Genomic DNA, 18,565 nt, shown 5'->3' on the forward strand with positions numbered 1-18,565 from the left:
TTAAATTTAGGGGCATATATAAATGTAATGTAATCTTTGTATGTAATGGGATCTTTTTATGACTTTACTATTTCCAATATGTTATGCTTTAATAACTTTTGAAAAGACATTTGTTGCTTTTTAATATGGACATCAACAATCGTAAAAAATATATAAATGTTATTATATTTGACAGATCTTTTAGATAATATTCTAAGTAATTATATATTGTTTTATACAGTGAACTATGCATGTATTTAAAATTTGTATTGTTAACATTCTGTATTTTTACATATCAATTGTTATATTTTATGTTTATAGTTACACATATTTGTTTTTACCTATAATTCTTCACATTTTGATGAAGAAATATATAATTGTTATATCTTAATCTTGAATTATTCAACCTTTGTTCTATTATTATTACAGTACCGAAAGATCTGATGCTTTGGTCTTGTTTTTGAAAGGACCAACGATTGACTGTGCTAAGCAATCAATTATAATAAGCAATATTTCAAAGCTCCAGTTCATATTCTTATACATGTATATTGTTTAACCATTTTCATTTCATATTCATTTGAATGTCAAGATCCTTAGAATGATATGTATGGATTCCAAACAAACATTACCAAGAACTGCAGAATAAAAGAAACTTTATATTAAACAAAAGGGCTAATGGCCCTCATTTTCTCTATCTACATTTACTACATCTTCATCATACGATGTTGCAGTCAAGCTGCAGTTGCTCAGGATCTAACCTGTATTGTGCAGTTTTTGGGCACCATTTTAGAACTCGGCTGAGACATTATGACCGCTAATTTTCTAAGCAAGTTTCATCATTAGGTAAAATAATTTTCTTCTATACTAGTAATTCATTTATGTCGCAGTCTTGATAAAATTTGTTCCAAAAAACGTCACCAGGTCAAGTTTAGACCATTGGTTGGCCTTGTACTCATGTTAGAGCTTCAGGGTCATTATGAACCTTTTGTTAGTTGGACCTAGTGACCTAGTTTTTTTTACCTAACATGACCCAGTTGTTACCTCATTTGATCCTTTTCAAACTCGGCCAAGATTTTATTGGGAGAAATGTCCTGACCAAGTTTAATGAAGATTTGACAATAAGGGAGGCAAATAGCTCCTGGATGCTTCTTTGTCAACGAACAAGAACCATTTTTAAAATTGGCTAATATATCGTTAGAACAAATGTTCAGAGCAAGTTTCATGAAGATTGGACTAAAACTGAGACTGTCAACAAAGTTTCACTATAGCAAAATTAGGGAAAATGTCCCTCTAATGGCCATGTTTATCAGCGGTGCAGAAATTTAGTTGAACAAAGATATCGGTACAACAAAAGTTCTGAGCAAGTGATGATGGACAGAAAATGTGACTTCTGGAGTGTAAACAATGTTTAACTCAAGCCATATAATGAAAACTGCCTGCCTACTGGATGCCGAGCTTTTTAACAGAAAGTTTCATAATGATTTGGGCAATTTATGTAACTTCTAGAGAATAACCAAGCTTTTACCTAAATTGGACCTAGTGACCTAGCTTTTTACCTCACATGACCCAGTTTTGAACACAGTGGTGATCTAATTGAGATAAATGATGATCACCAAAGCTCACCAACATGCTCAGGTGAGCTCACATTTTCACCAACAACATCACACAATTTATTCAATTCACCATGTTTTATTCAAAATCTAATAAATATGAAAACCATTAACAATTTTCAATTGTGCGCATAAAATGAAGACAATGTTGTTCTAAACAAGAGGAATAAAGGTAAAAATCACATATAATAAGGGATCAACAATTTTAACAAATTCATCCAAAACGTAAAATCTGCAACTGTAATATTTTTTCACATGATCCTCTTGACTTTAAACTTTTGGTCCCTATACATTGTATAACAATTGTGTCATCTTTCCTTGGTCACCAAATAAAAATTGTCAAAATACAAACAAGAAGCAATAAAGAAGTACCGTAAGTAGCTCGACATGCTTTGATCAAACTTGCATACGGTAATGCTGTTTGATAAGTGTTTTCGCAGAGCCTTTTGTTATATTTTTATTGATGTTTTATGTTTTGCATTTCCCCTTTATGATCACATGAAAATATTTGCCAGCTTCACTTTTAATTCTAACTCTGCATTTAAAATAATTATGTCACTTTTTATCGTGTTTATAAAATATATTTTTTGTTTAATTAAATTTCACACAAAGCGTGCTTATAGACAGAAGAAAAACAATAACATCAGGGTTAAAACACTCAAAATCAAAAAGTGGAGAAACAAAAAATATTAATGAAACAAACCCCACACATTTCAAACATTCGGTATTCTTTTACTTCATAAACAAGAGTAAGAAGGTATTTTAAACGGGAATATGACAATTATATATTCAGAAAAATATTTTTTTCTAATAAACAAACCAGCACAAGAAATGTTAAACTACGAAAATCATCTACACACAAATATTAAGACAACCTAATTTGTTCAATGATCAACAAAAACATGTCAGGAAAGTACTTAGGGCTCTAAATTATTTTAATCACAAAGTACCGGTATTCATCAAATAGCAATCACTACATGTAAAATACAAGTTTATTTCTACAATATGTTATAACGCGATTCACAACTTACCATTCATGTTTATTGATACATTTTAAAAGGTATATAGTAATTGTAAACAAAGTAGAAAAATAAGCAAATGATGCTTACAAATCTCAATCAATTCATCACAGTTTAGTTAAATGTGTTGGTCAAAACAATAAGCATTTCATAAAGAAAAGATGAGTATTATTATATAGATATTTTTTAGATTTTTGTTTCCTTTTTTAAAACTGTTCATCTTTGATTGAAGGGATTCCAATAGAACTAAAATAGCTTTTTTCTGTTTCTATACAATGCAACACATTGAAATGTTTGTGTATTCTTAATTTATAATGTAACAACATTTACCACAAGACAAACTTGGCCTTATGTTTGAGTTATACATGTAAACAAACCAAAAATTTGGAATAAGTAAACTCACTCTGCGTCCACCTCAAATATCAGTTATTTTAATAATTCTAATAATTTCCTTCCAATATTTCACATCTCCTTTATGTTGACGATTATTATAAACACACATTGGTTGTGAGCTAAATATAGAGTCACAACTTTAATCTGTCTTAGTCTATTTTATAAGACAGGGCACTGATAGTAAGTTCATAAAAATAATTATAATATTTCGGAGTAATTAAAAGAAATAATACAGGACACGTGTACATTTCTGCGATCAAGACGGGCAAAATACAAACATTTCTGTATATAATTTACAAGCACAAAATTATATAGTATTTATTAGTCAGCACTTAACTTCCAACTATTAATTTAAAATTGTTAATTAAAGACGATACAAATTAATTTTAAATTAATTTAAATTAATTTTTAATTAAAAACTCAATATAATATAACTAACAAACAACCTAATAAAAATAGATTTAAAACATGATGACAACACAGACAATGTCGCATTTTAAATTATACCTATAATTATTGTGACGAAATACGGTCTTGTAAATACCATAAATAATCTATAAACAGCATAAAAGCTGTTTTACAAATACATATATCATTTAAGCATTTCATGCAACCATGCAAAAATATGTTCAAAAAAATTGCAATACTAAATAGAGCTACTATAAACTTTTGATGAGTAAAATTACTTGAAGGAATGACAGAAATTAGGTCAAATGCTCAGAACACTTTTATCTCTTAAGGGCTGACTTATGCTTACTGTATGGATACACTTGACCAGCTTCAATTACCTGAAGTAATTAGAGCCATAACATAAAGGGCCGATTTCATAAAATAATCTATGAAACTCAAAATATTTCACATACAAAAATAAATTTCCGTAATGAAATATTTTCAAAACTATGGTACATAAAATAGTACATTTTTACAATGAGAGTCATTGGCAGGTAAAGTTTATATGAAGAGTTAACATCTAGCATATACCACATATACATTTGTACAAGGTAGAAAATGCTTCATACAAAGACGATTTTGTGGGGCAGTAACGTATAAAAAAACTTAAAAAAATATATGGATATCACCCCCAGATTGGAAGACATCTTTGACAATGCTGTAAACAACACGCGAGCTCACGATGTTGTTTAAATGTTTGAGATTGAGTACTGGGCAGAGTTTATTCCTATATAAAGGGAAATCGTATGTAGTTCTTAAACTGGTATTTTCAGAACAATTAACTCGAGCAAAATAAAAAGTAACAATACAAAACTAACCATTTTTATCAATTAATTTCTGTTTTGCAACTAAACTCCTGATATGTGTTTAAAAAATTCGACATTAACGTGTTCTGTTAATTCGTAATATAAGGTAAACATTGGCAGAGTTTTTAGTAATGACGTTCACCAGCGGTAATTGCGGAATAAAACCAGATTTGATCATGTATAGTGAGTGTATGCGCATTATTTTAGTGAATGTGTTCGGTACCACGGAACACTAATTTCAATTTGGCTATCACGCGTTCGATTACCATGTATGTTTTAACCTTACAATAAGGTAACAACTGCTTTGTGGAAATTGTTACAAGGTGTATTTTGCAAAACGTTATTTTCAGTCTCCACGAAGAATGGTCGGTCCATGCTCTCACATACAATTTTATCCAGTTATGCTGGTTCCTATCAAATTTCTACGCGGAGGTTTGCTTGATTTTTTAAACGAAATGTTTTTGTTCATTTTGGTCCGTTATATGTTAGCAATTAACGCCGCACTAATTTTGAACAACATAAATACATGTAAGGTCGATCTCGCCCCGAGGAAGTCTTCATTTCTCTTTATTTATGTATTGTCCTCTGTGGTAATGAAAAGGTCATAGACCGGACGGACTCGTATGACTTGAAGGAATGAACAAACACCATATTGTTGATTGAAAAAGGGCATTTATTATAAAATGCCATAAAGTAGATAAAAAAAAACAACAGATTCTTTCCAGAAAGGCCTAATGCGTGGTAAAAACACGCCATACAAACAAGTGTAATAGATAATCATGAAATCACATTTGTATTCCATGCAAAACTTCATGCTCTGGTAAAATCTGTAGTATTATACCGTAAATATTAAATGGTCCAATACTCAAAATAACAATCAATAAAAGAACCACTCACGAAAGAGACAATAGCTTGAAGATTACTTCGGATTTTACCATATATTCTTCACTAGAATGGAAGCCGCTAACGAACAACTTCCATTATTTCAGGAAGAAACGTGTGCCACGTAGCAATTCACCTGTGTCCATTCTTCAGAAACATAGGAAATACGGCCTTTATCCGAGCATGCTCGCAACATTAACCAGAAAATGTATAGAATTTAAATATTAATGTGGGCGGTAAAAATACGCCCCAAAACAGTATAAAAGAAACATCTTCGATGCGTATAACAGTAAAATAATATAAAAATGTGTTTTACAGACACGTAAAAACATAACATAGTACGGGAGTCAAAACCTTATGGCGGAGAAGGGGTGGAGATGGGTTGTTAATTTTGACCACACTGGATAACCATGTCACAGTATAAAAGAACAAAGGGCCACAATGGCCAAGACCGAATTCGATTGGTCAAAAGAGCCCATGTGACCACACACTGAGGTTACACACAAGTAATTAAATATCAGGTTTGAACAAGTATAATGGTAACAGAAAATTAACAATTAAGAACGCGTACAATGACATAAAATCTTTTATGTGTGCATAAAATATTATTTATATTTTATAAATACCATTGACCGCTTTCTGTTACGGCTTTGATTTTTAGAAAACACATATGAGCACTATTGAACAATACCAATTGGAATTTCAGATCAAACTGTGTCCGAAAAAATATTTTTATATTTGTTGCCATAGCAACCAGAATTCTTGACATAGGAAAAAAATGAAAAGACGTGCATAATCTCCATATTGCCATCTGTCCATGTTTTAAGTTTCATAAAAAAAATATGAAGAATTTTTAAAGTTATCGCAGGATCCAGAACAGTGTGACAGACAGACTCACGGACAGACGCACGGAGCGCAAACCATAAGTCCCCTCCGGTTTCACCGGTAGGGGACAATAAAAGTGAAATAGATGTAGACCCAACACACGCGTCAACAACAAAGTCTTACATGTTATAGCCTTTTTTAATTTCGTATTATTCGCTTTTATAACTCCGACCTATAAAGTACACACATACGTACGCTGACAACGGCTAGGTTCAGGGGAATTTGCTATGCAGACTCTGGGACTCACGCAAAGCAACAGTTAAGCTTGTTACGTTACATTGTGCGCGATGAAGATACGAAATTATTCAATAAGTTATTCTGCGATAACTACCGGTACTCCTTATTATTATTGAACGATTTCTTATGCAATAAGTTCACACTGTAAATTGAAATCGTGTGTTTCGGGTTCATTTTTTAAATAAAAATGGAGTGAATCCGTGATATTCTACATACTGTGTTACCAATCAAGCATAACGGCATGGTGATATTACCGAACCTTAAATGATAAACTTATTTTAACTTCTTGTCACTCATACTGTTTCCGAAAGAAAGATTTTTTCTTCAGTGTAAATTAGTTGTGATAAAAATCTTGATATTAATTTGAAATAAACACATCAACAATCCGGGTAGTAAAAATATCGAGAAAAATCAGTTAAGATGTTTTGGCTTTGGTTATAAAGTGGCGAAAACGAGTTCAGCAAAAAATAGCAATGAAAAGCCGTGCTGTCACCTGAGGCTACGAGCACGAGCACTGTGACGCTGAATGTGTCCTAAGATGGTAACCGAAGATCAGTGTAATCTCATTTTCCCACTCTGGATCAGCAGACGATTTATTCTATAAATCAATCTTACGGAGGAGTCCGGAGATAGCCGATGTATCACGATTGCTCATTTTCCAGTCAAGCACTCTTTACATTTCTAAATTATGGATCCATTGATGCATAGCTGACAACTCACAAAACTCGTTTTGAAAAACCTTATTTAAGTAATCTTTAGTTGATCGTTAAACTGTGCTTTTAAGATTAATGCATGTTGGAATCTGATATATTAATACAGTCGATTTGTGTATAGCGGATTTTAGTGAGTAACGTATAGGTTAAACGTTTTTTTGCAAAATTCTTTTATTTATGTTAAGATTTATGGTTTTCTGTGAATTGAATACAAAAAGCCTATCATTGTTAATTCGATTCATGTTTTTGTTGACGCGTGTCAATGTTTACAACTGTTTCTTTTTTCGGAAGCAAAACAAGGTCACGTTATGTACGCACCGTTTTTGTGACGACAGGAAAAGTGCAAACGAATGGTTTCTTGAATTTTGCAGATTTTGTTGGGTAAACATAATGTTCATTGATGTATTATTTTAGTAGTATATGTCCTTTACAAAAGTAAGAATGACAAGAAACCAAATTGATGCGTACCATATAAAATAAGCATGAAAGCTGCAACTCGGGATTTAGTGAATAACCAACATGTGGTGACCCATATTCAGGAATGTGGGGATTGTCTAAAAATAAATATAAACTCATTTGAAGTTGTCCAATACACATGTAGTTAGCGTGTGGCTATGATATTGTTTAGTGAAAACATCATTTTTAATGAAAAATAATCCAATTATAACGAAAAATCGATTTATCTGAAAACATATTTTTCACTATCAAATCTCTATATATATATAACAAGGTATTCAACTCAAAATGACCCGAATATAGGGTGCATCGCTTTGAACAGCCATTACTTCACCAATTATGCAGCGATTTCCACGAACTTGGTCGTATTAAACACAGAAATTAATTTACGTCCTGAAAATGTACATATATTGCTATTATTTTTTACAAATGCTGTGTCAAATTTCAAGAAATAACACGATACACATGTAATCCGATAAAGACCTAAGCGATTCGGTCATGGCTGAATCAGTTTACCATGAAATTCGCGCTGTAAACAAATAATATTTAAAACCGCTGGCATGTTTCAATAGGAAAGACATGTGTCTATCGAGGTTTAATGGTTTAATTACTGAATGCATGGTGTTTACGTTGAAATGAGACTCGAAGTCCTTAGCTATCCGTTATACACCAATCGGCTGTAGTCTATTGTTTTCGCTTATGGTTTAAAAATAAACGGATCATCGGATGACAAGTGTAAGATGTGTTTAATATTTAAGTAATTTGATTAGCATCTGTCATACTCATTTTATCCAAGTGTTATGATGATCGGTCCGTCTAAAATGCGTATATGACTCATATCCACGGATATGACCGAAACGTGCGGATATGGACGAATATAGACAATATCGACACTTTATCTGTTCATATCCGCACTTTTCAGTCATATCCGCGGATATGAGTCATATACGTATTTAGTCGTACCCTATGATGATTGTTTTATTTTCTTGTATTTTCTTTGGTTACTTTTAAAAGGCCAATGTGTGTAGGCGAAATAAATTGACAAGATCATGCACGTATATCCTTTATTACTTGTGGAGTTAAATTTTGCACTTGAAACACGTGGACAAACAGCCCAACAGCGCAATGACGAATACGTATAAGTGTATGTTTCTGAAACTGTAAATCCATACCTGTCAATCAATACCTGTTAATCCATACCGCTGCTCATGCTACCTTTCTTGTGTGGGGCAAACCTCAATGCATAAGTAATATAAGAATAGGTGTATCCGGATTTTAGTAACTGACAAAAAGCCATCTAATCTGAGGTACAAACAACGCTGACCCATTGTATCCGCCAATGATAGATTTTGTCATATAATAACGGTTGATAGGATATACAATTATTAAAGGATTTAAAATACATCCTTGTTGTTTGTACCCCCAGATTAATGAAATTTCCCAAATTAAAACCCTTTTTATATTAAGTCTAGATGCATTTAGGAGAGGATGCGTAAAATACAAGGGGTTTACGACTTTAATCCAGTTCGCAGTATCAGAGCTTTTTTTTTTATTTGGGGAAAGGGCCTGGCATCCCAGTTTGGTAAAAGATTATCAACCAAAGTGAATAAGTGGAAGAAATATCCCAAAGTAAGCTTAATTTTGAGGACAATTGCATCATTTTAAAGAAATTATCTTAGGGGCCTATATAAGGCCCCAGCTAAAGAAGGAAAAAGGCCCTGAGTGTTTACACATTATTGTCTCAAACTAGTTTCCTTGCGCAGATTTTCACTCTGTTAGTATTGGACTGAAAAAAAAGTAATACATTATTTCAACCAGATGTATTTAGTATGTGCAACACAGTTCCATATATTTCATTTAATTATTTTACATAGTTATTGGATGTTTTGCCTACCTCAAATATTGGAGGGTTTGAAATGATTTTCCAGGCAAAACTTCACTTGACAACTGAATATGACCAGCTCAGAACAAGTTGTATTTCGAATGAGACCAAATTAAATCAATAACATTGTTCCCAGTATCGATATGGCAGAAAACAATGAAGGACCTAATAAACAACTGCTTGATGATCTCAGAAGCGGAGAGAATAGAGTTCACGAATACAAACACAATATACATGTGTTTAGATGGACATTGAACAAAGTGATCCTCATGACCCATGTGAATTTATTGTTGTATTCTACATGTTTGTGGATACAGAGTGGAACACTGCCGGTATGTTACGGAATGTGTTGAATATAAATTTCCGAATAAATGTAAAGTTTACTTGTATTATTGAAATGATGATAATGAAATGTTTCCATTGCGTGCATAAATTATTTGAAATGCTTGAACAATTTGTATTGTAATTTTATAATTCTGTGCCAAGAAGAAAGCAGTAACTGATGCACATTTTGTGTGTGTCTAAAATTATAACTGAAAGGTATATAGGATAATAAATTCATAAACAATAACATTTGTATTTCAGAACTATGTTGTAATAATTATTAAGATACTAGGTATTTTTAATTTGATTATTCCAGATAATTTATTTAACAGTACATCATCAAGTTACCAAATTAAGTTGATTCCGTTCAGATTGCCTTTTCGTCCATGCTAATGAACATGCTTTGTATTTGCAGTATCTGTCAAATAGACTGGGCGTGAATTCTGTCTGGTATGGTTATCTAATGACTGTGTTTGCCATTTGCCAGTTAGCTGGGGCTCCATTGTTTGGCCGGTTTGGTGACCTGTTTGGGTTACGTGCAGCTATGAACTTGGCCTTCATTTCTTCTGCGCTGTCGTACTTATTGCTATCAATGTCATCATCAGTGACACTGTTATTCCTGTCCAGACTTCCGGCTTTATTTATGCATGCCGTGCAAGGTATTTAAAATAGTCGTGTAATTTTTATGTCTCCCACTGCCCCAGTTTGTATTGGGGGACATATTGGTTTTGCCCTGTCTGTTGGTTTGTTTGCGTCAAAGATTGGCCATAACTTTTGCAATATTAAAGATCGCAACTTGATATTTGGCATGCATATGTATCTCATGGAGTTGCAGATTTTGAGTGGCGAAAGATCAAGGTCATCCTTCGATGTCATAGGTCAAATATATGGGGGGACATAGTGTTTCACAAACACATCTTGTTTAGATTTTTGTTTGACCTACATTTTCATATGGAGAGTAAGTTGGTTCCTTTTTCCTAGTTCCTTATTCCTTATTCGAATAAGGAATAAGGAACAGTTCCTTATTCCTTATTCACGATTCCTTATTCGAATAAGGAATAAATAACGGTTCCTTATTCCTTATTCACGCTTAACATATTTGACTAAACTTTTCTAAGAAAAATAATGCAAACAATTCTCAATTAAATCGAAGCTAAATAACAAGAATACATTTAATTTGTGTATAACGATTCATATTCATGTTTCTTCTCAGCGTTTTAATAGGATTTTTTGAATAACCCGAGCCGGCATTATCTACTTCGAATTCTAACTTCAAATCAACCAAACCTTAAGCCTGTATACTTATTTAACATTTATGTGATATAAAAATGCAATCTAGTACATTTCCTAATTTTTGTTTTCATTTAAACTCAATTTCCTTTTTCGCGGCCGAATAAGGAAACGGGAACCAGTTCCTTATTCCGTATTCAAGCCGAATAAGGAACCTGCATTTTTTTACTTAAACATCAATGAAAATGATCAAAATTGTTCAACATATAAATGAACATCATTATATACATGTGTATACATAGGTTGGATATTTAAAATACGCATTGCAATACATTTCTACTAAGTTTTAAGTAATGATAAACCAGTTCCTTATTCAGTTTGAATAAGGAATAAGGAACTGGTTCCTTATTCCTTATTGAAATCGAATAAGGAACTCGAATGTACTTACTATAAATAATAAATCAAAATCGAATAAGGAACGGCATTTTCTTACTTAAACATCAAGGAAAATGATCAAAAGTGTTCAACATATAAATGAATATCATTATATACATGTGTATACATAGGTTGGATATTTAAAATACGCATTGCAATACATTTCTACTAAGTTTTAAGTAATGATAAACCAGTTCCTTATTCAGTTTGAATAAGGAATAAGGAACTGGTTCCTTATTCCTTATTGAAATCGAATAAGGAACTGGAATGTACTTACTATAAATAATAATTCAAAATCGAATAAGGAACGGCATTTTCTTACTTAAACATCAATGAAAATGATAAAAATTGTTCAACATATAAATGAATATCATTATATACATGTGTATACAGAGGTTGGATATTTAAAATACGCATTGCAATACATTTCTACTAAGTTTTAAGTAATGATAAACCAGTTCCTTATTCAGTTTGAATAAGGAATAAGGAACTGGTTCCTTATTCCTTATTGAAATCGAATAAGGAACTGGAATGTACTTACTATAAATAATAAATCAAAATCGAATAAGGAACGGCATTTTCTTACTTAAACATCAATGAAAATGATCAAAATTGTTCAACATATAAATGAATATCATTATATACATGTGTATACATAGGTTGGATATTTAAAATACGCATTGCAATACATTTCTACTAAGTTTTAAGTAATGATAAACCAGTTCCTTATTCAGTTTGAATAAGGAATAAGGAACTGGTTCCTTATTCCTTATTGAAATCGAATAAGGAACTGGAATGTACTTACTATAAATAATAAATCAAAATCGAATAAGAAACGGCATTTTCTTACTTAAACATCAATGAAAATGATCAAAATTGTTCAACATATAAATGAATATCATTATATACATGTGTATACATAGGTTGGATATTTAAAATACGCATTGCAATACATTTCTACTAAGTTTTAAGTAATGATAAACCAGTTCCTTATTCAGTTTGAATAAGGAATAAGGAACTGGTTCCTTATTCCTTATAGAAATCGAATAAGGAACTGGAATGTACTTACTATAAATAATAATTCAAAATCGAATAAGGAACGGCATTTTCTTACTTAAACATCTATGAAAATGATCAAAATTGTTCAACATATAAATGAATATCATTATATACATGTGTATACATAGGTTGGATATTTAAAATACGCATTGCAATACATTTCTACTAAGTTTTAAGTAATGATAAACCAGTTCCTTATTCAGTTTGAATAAGGAATAAGGAACTGGTTCCTTATTCCTTATTGAAATCGAATAAGGAACTGGAATGTACTTACTATAAATAATAAATCAAAATCGCATAAGGAACGGCATTTTCTTACTTAAACATCAATGAAAATGATCAAAAGTGTTCAACATATAAATGAATATCATTATATACATGTGTATACATAGGTTGGATATTTAAAATACGCATTGCAATACATTTCTACTAAGTTTTAAGTAATGATAAACCAGTTCCTTATTCAGTTTGAATAAGTAATAAGGAACTGGTTCCTTATTCCTTATTGAAATCGAATAAGGAACTGGAATGTGCTTACTATAAATAATAATTCAATATCAAATAAGGAACGGCATTTTCTTACTTAAACATCTATGAAAATGATCAAAATTGTTCAACATAAAAATGAATATCATTATATACATGTGTATACATAGGTTGGATATTTAAAATACGCATTGCAATACATTTCTACTAAGTTTTAAGTAATGATAAACCAGTTCCTTATTCAGTTTGAATAAGGAATAAGGAACTTATTCCTTATTGAAATCGAATAAGGAACTGGAATGTACTTACTATAAATAACAAATCAAAATCGAATAAGGAACGGCATTTTCTTACTAACAAAAACATAAATAGGAATTAAAGAGATCAATAAGTCAATGAAAATCACTGTAAATATAGGTTGGGTATAACAAATATTTATTGAGGTACATTTCTATTTATTTTTTTATAATTATAACCCAGTTCCTTATTCGATTTCAATAAGGAAAAAGGAACTGGTTCCTTATTCCTTATTCAAATCGAATAAGGAACTGCCATTTTCTTGCCAAAAAGATAAATTAAAGTGAACCAAAGAGACCAGTACATCAATGAAAATCATTATAAATGTAGATTGGGCATCAAAAATATGTATTGTAGTACATGTCTACTATTTTTATTTAATTTTATCCTTGTTCCTTATTCGGTTTGAATAAGGAATAAGGAACTGATTCCTTATTCTGTATTCAAATCGAATAAGGAACTGGCGATTTCTTAATAAAAAATAAGTGAAAATGAATCACTGAGATCAATAAATCATGAAAACCACTGTTAATGTAGGTTGGGTATAACAAAATAGTTATTGAAGTACATTTCTACTAAGTTTTATTTAATTATTACCCAGTTCCTTATTCGATTTCAACATGATGAAAACATGTCTGATACTCATCTATCGGATAGTCTTGGCCAAAGGTAATTTCCAGATGCTAGAATGATGCGATTAAAGTATCCGAAATTATGGCCTCTGAATAAGGAATTAGAAATAAGTTAGTTCCTTATTCCGGAGCCTGTATTTCGGACAATCACTTTCGGATATTTTATGTTTTAGATGTGTGTGTTATTTAAGCTTGATTATGTTATATAGATATATTCTGTCACATTTCTTTGTTTATTTTATTTTACGAAATACGCTGACAACAAATATTATTAAGACGATAATAAGGAAATGGCATTGTCTTACTCAAACATAAATTAAAATTAACCAAACAATACTACATGTCAATGAAATGATGGTACACGTAAAAAAAAATTATTGCAATACATTGCTGCTAAGTTTTATTTATTGAGAATCCAGTTCCTTATTCGGTTTGAATAATGAATAAGGAACTGGCTCCTTATTCCTTATTTAAATCGAATAATGAACTGGCGATTTCTTACTAAAAAAAATAAATGAAAATGAACCAAAGAGACCAATATATCAATGGCAATCATTGTTTTTCACGTTGTGTATCCAAAACTTTAACTGCTGTACATTTCTTCTTAGTTTTATTTAATTTTAACCCAGTTCCTTATTCGATTTCAATAAGGAATAAGGATCTAGTTCCTTATTCCTTATTCAAATTGAATAAGGAACTGCCATTTTCTGAATAAAAAGGAAAAAAAGAGACAAATAAATCAATTAAAATCATTGTAAATATAGGTTGGGTATCGCACATATGTATTGCACAACATTTCTACCTAGTTTTTATGTGTAATGATGACCAGTTCTTTTTTCGCGGGTGAACAATGACAAAGTAACCAGCTGCACTGACTCGGAAAAATAGGACTGGTAACCACCGATACCAGCGCCATTTTGTCGCGTCCCACGATCTTTTATTGTGTGCCATTATTGAAGGTCGCCGGATGTACCGCTGGCATCCAAGATCGGGAAGACGCGTTTTCGGAGATAGAAAATGAATTTTAATATATAAACACTCAATAAGAGCTTGTATACGCATTTGTTTTTTAATGGAAAAACAAAATACGTAGGCATCTCGATGAAACTTTCCAGACTAATAAAGGCACCTGGCCGCTGCTTCCGGTGCATTATCGCCTTTATATTGACGTCTGTGACGTCGAACTGACGACAACGCTGTCCGAAATATTGGCATTCGGTAAGAAAACAGAGCGCAACTGTTACGCTAAGATCAGCGAGGGACTGTTTACCATCGAGGCCATCGCCGTTTTGTAGATCCCACAGCCAATAATCGTGTGACGAGGTTGAAGGTCGCCGGATGTACCGTTGGTCTGCATGAAGACAAAACGTGTATTCGCACTAAAACAAATCTACGATAAAAAAACACTATTTCAGCTAGTATTCGCGCAGGTGTTTGAATGTTAAATAAAATAAAACGTTGATGCATCTCGATGAAAGTTTCCAGTCGACTAGAGGCACCTTCAACGCTGCTTCCGGTGCAGTCTTGATTTTATGGTGACGTGTTGAAATCTCTTTACATCCTTAATCATATCCCTTCGTAACCGCTTACGTATGAAACGGAATGAGATATCTAAAACATGCTTAGTAATGAGATATCGTTTATTATTGGCCAAAGGTAAGGGTCAGATAAAACTTAAAGAACTGTATCAGAGATATAAATAAAAAATCTTACATTAAACATAGCCAATAATAACGAAAATAAAGCTGCGCTATGCGAGAATGATCCGAATGTAAGTATCCGAAAGTATAGCGTCTGAATAAGGAATTGAGTAATAAGTTAGTTCCTTATTCGGAAGAGCGATTTCGGATAATCACTTTCGGGTATTTTATTTTATAGATGATGTGTGTGTTATTTAAACTTGATTATGTTATATGGATGTATTCTGTCACATTTCTATTGTTTATTCTTTTTTTACGATACACGCTGAAAACATGTATTATGAACACGATAATTAGGAAATAGAATTGTCTCACTCAAAGATAAATTAAAATTAACCAAAGAATACTAAATGTCAATGAAAATCATGGTATATGTAGGTTCGAAATTAAACATATTTATTGCAATACATCGTTACTGAGTTTTATTTAATGAAAACCCAGTTCCTTATTCGGTTTGAATAAGGAATAAGGAACTGGTTCCTTGTTTCTTTTTCAAATCGAATAAGGAACTGGCATTTACTTATTAAACAACTTAATTTAAATGAACCAAAGAAACCAATAAATCAATGAAAAGCATTTTACATTTAGGTTGGGTATCAAAAACTTGAATTGCAGAACATCTGTACTTAGTTTTATATAATGATATCCCAGTTCCTTATTCGGTTTGAATAGGGAATACGGAACTGGTTCCTTATTCCTTATTCAAATCGAATAAGGAACTGGCATTTCCTTGCTAAACAAACCAATTAAAATGAACCAAAGAGACCAATTAATCAATGAAAATCATTGTAAATATAGGTCGCGTATCAAAGTATGTATTGCAGAACATTTCTTCTTCGGTTTTTGTTAAATGATAAGCCAGTTTCTTTTTTTGCTTCCGAGTAAGGAAAAGTAACCAGTTGGACTAACATCGGAAAAATAGGACTGGTTATCAAGTAGACGAGCGCCATTTTTTTTTGGTTCTCGTAACCTTTATTTTCCGCGCCAATGTTTAAGGTCACCGGATAAACCGTTGGCTTCAAGATCGAGATAACGCGTTTTCAGTGATAGAAAATCTATTTAATTAGAAAAACACTCAATAAGAGCTTGAGAACGCATTTGTCTTTAAATTGAATAAAAAAACGGAGGCATTCCTTCGAAACTTTCCAGACTACAAGAGGCATCTGGGCCGCTCCTTCCGGTGCAGACATTTTTTATGGTGACGTCAGTGATGTCGCACTGACGACAACGCTGTTCGCAATTTTGGCATTCTGTTCGAATACAGAGCGCAACTGTTAAGCTAAAAACGGCGAAGGACTCTCAACCATTGAGACTATCGCCGTTCTTTAGATACCACGGTCAATAATCGTGTGCCGAGGTTGAAGGTCGCCGTATTTACCGTTGGTTTGCACGAGCGAGAAAACGCGTATTCGCATTTAAACAAATCTATGAAGAAAAAACACTATAACAGCAAGTTTGCGCGCAGGTGTTTGAATGTTAAATAAAATAAAATGTTGAGGAATCGCGATTGAACTTTCCAGTCTACTAGAGACACCTGGACCGCTGCTTCCGGTGCAGTCTTGCTTGTATGGTGACGTGTTGAAATCTCTTTGCATCCTTAATAATATCCCTTCGTATTCGTTTACGTATGAGGACGGAATGGGATGTCTAAAACATGCTTTGTAATGAGATACCGTATAGTCTTGGCAAAAGGAAGGGGTCACATAAAACTTCAAGAACTGTATCAGAGATAGAATAAAAAATCTTACAATAAACATAGCCAATAATAACGAACATAAAGCTGCGCTCTGCAAGAATGATCCGAATGTAATTATCCGAAGTTAAAGCATCTGAATAAGGAATTGAGTAATAAGTTAGTTCCTTATTCGGAAGCCTATATTCCGAACGGTCACTTTCGGATATTTATTTATTTAGATGCTGTGTGTGTAATTTAAGCTTGCTTATGTAATATGGGTGTATTCTGTCACATTTCTATTTTATATTCTATTTGACGATACTGAAAACAAGTATTATGAAGACGATAATAAGGAAATGGCATCGTCTTACTCAAACATAAATTAAAATAAACCAAAGAATACTAAATGTCAAAGAAAATCAAGGTATAAAGATGAAGGTTGGAAATAAAAAAATATATATTTATTGCAATTCATTGCTACTGAGTTTTATTTAATGATAGCCTAGTTCATTATTCAGTTTGAATAATGAATAAGTAAATGGCTCCTTTTTCCTTATTCAAATCGAATAATAAAGGAAGTGGCATTTTTTAAATAAAAAATACAAATAAAATGAACCAAAGAAGCCAATAAATCAATGAAAAGCATTTAAAATGTAGGTTAGGTATCAAAATCATTAATTGCAGTACATTTCTACTAAGTTTAATTTAATGATAACCCATTTGCTTACTCGGTTCGAATACAGAGTGCAACTGTTACGCTAAGAACGGCGAAAAACTGTTCACCATCGAGGCCATTTCCGTTTTGTAGATCCTTCGGTTAATAATCGTGTGCCTAGGTTCGTACAAACTTAAATAAACACTTGATCTGGGGAATATTTAGTACGTAATAAAATGCGACACAATTTTGATTAGTTAAAGAAAAAAAAATCATTATTTTGCTATCCACACTTCATTCGAAACAATTAAACATTTTTGTTTGTGACCAATCATTTTCCTTTATATTTTACTGTTGTTTATTGGAAAATATAATTGATTTAAAATGGTTACGTCACAGTGTCAATCACACAGTACATCGTTGTGAAAGTAAATTGACATTTTGTTAGTTGGTTATATAAGCAAATCAATAGACGTTATTAAAATATGTTTCGTTTTCTATTCTAACTGTAATTGGCAGATACTAGGTAATAACTTATTAACCACCTCGAACAACTTAGAATTTGGCTCGTCTCTGCTTTGCTTTTACACCTGAGAACTAAACTTCATTTACTACTTGCGTATTTGATACCACTTCTGTATTCCAGAAACACACATTCGGATGGTCGATACCTAAGCCAGCTATAAATAAAGAGTCGAAATGGTTACGGTCATTGACATGGACTTTGTCCCTTATTCATGTAAAGAAATAACTGATTAAG

At 32.2% G+C, this 18,565-nt stretch overlaps 1 protein-coding gene and 1 long non-coding RNA gene across 3 annotated transcripts in view; both read left to right on the plus strand.

Moving 5' to 3' along the window:
- Positions 1–1,652: 1,652 nt before the first annotated feature.
- Positions 1,653–18,565, plus strand: part of LOC127857581 (uncharacterized) — a 46,407-nt gene continuing 29,494 nt past the window's right edge. The window contains exon 1 of the long non-coding RNA XR_008038510.1: positions 1,653–1,761. This is a non-coding gene — a long non-coding RNA (uncharacterized LOC127857581). The remainder of the gene's footprint in view (positions 1,762–18,565) is intronic.
- The window catches only part of LOC127857579 (solute carrier family 22 member 18-like), a 34,986-nt gene continuing 24,304 nt past the window's right edge, over positions 7,884–18,565 (plus strand). Inside the window, exons 1-3 of one of the 2 annotated variants that reach the window (XM_052394053.1) lie at positions 7,884–8,165; positions 9,359–9,644; positions 10,052–10,295. In XM_052394053.1, coding sequence (XP_052250013.1) covers positions 9,456–9,644; positions 10,052–10,295 — 433 coding nt within the window. In that variant the 5' untranslated portion in view covers positions 7,884–8,165; positions 9,359–9,455. The remainder of the gene's footprint in view (positions 8,166–9,358; positions 9,645–10,051; positions 10,296–18,565) is intronic. The other variant, XM_052394054.1, reaches the window with a different exon arrangement.

Source organism: Dreissena polymorpha, chromosome 14 (genome assembly GCF_020536995.1).
Source record: "Dreissena polymorpha isolate Duluth1 chromosome 14, UMN_Dpol_1.0, whole genome shotgun sequence".
Classification (NCBI taxonomy): domain Eukaryota; kingdom Metazoa; phylum Mollusca; class Bivalvia; order Myida; family Dreissenidae; genus Dreissena; species Dreissena polymorpha.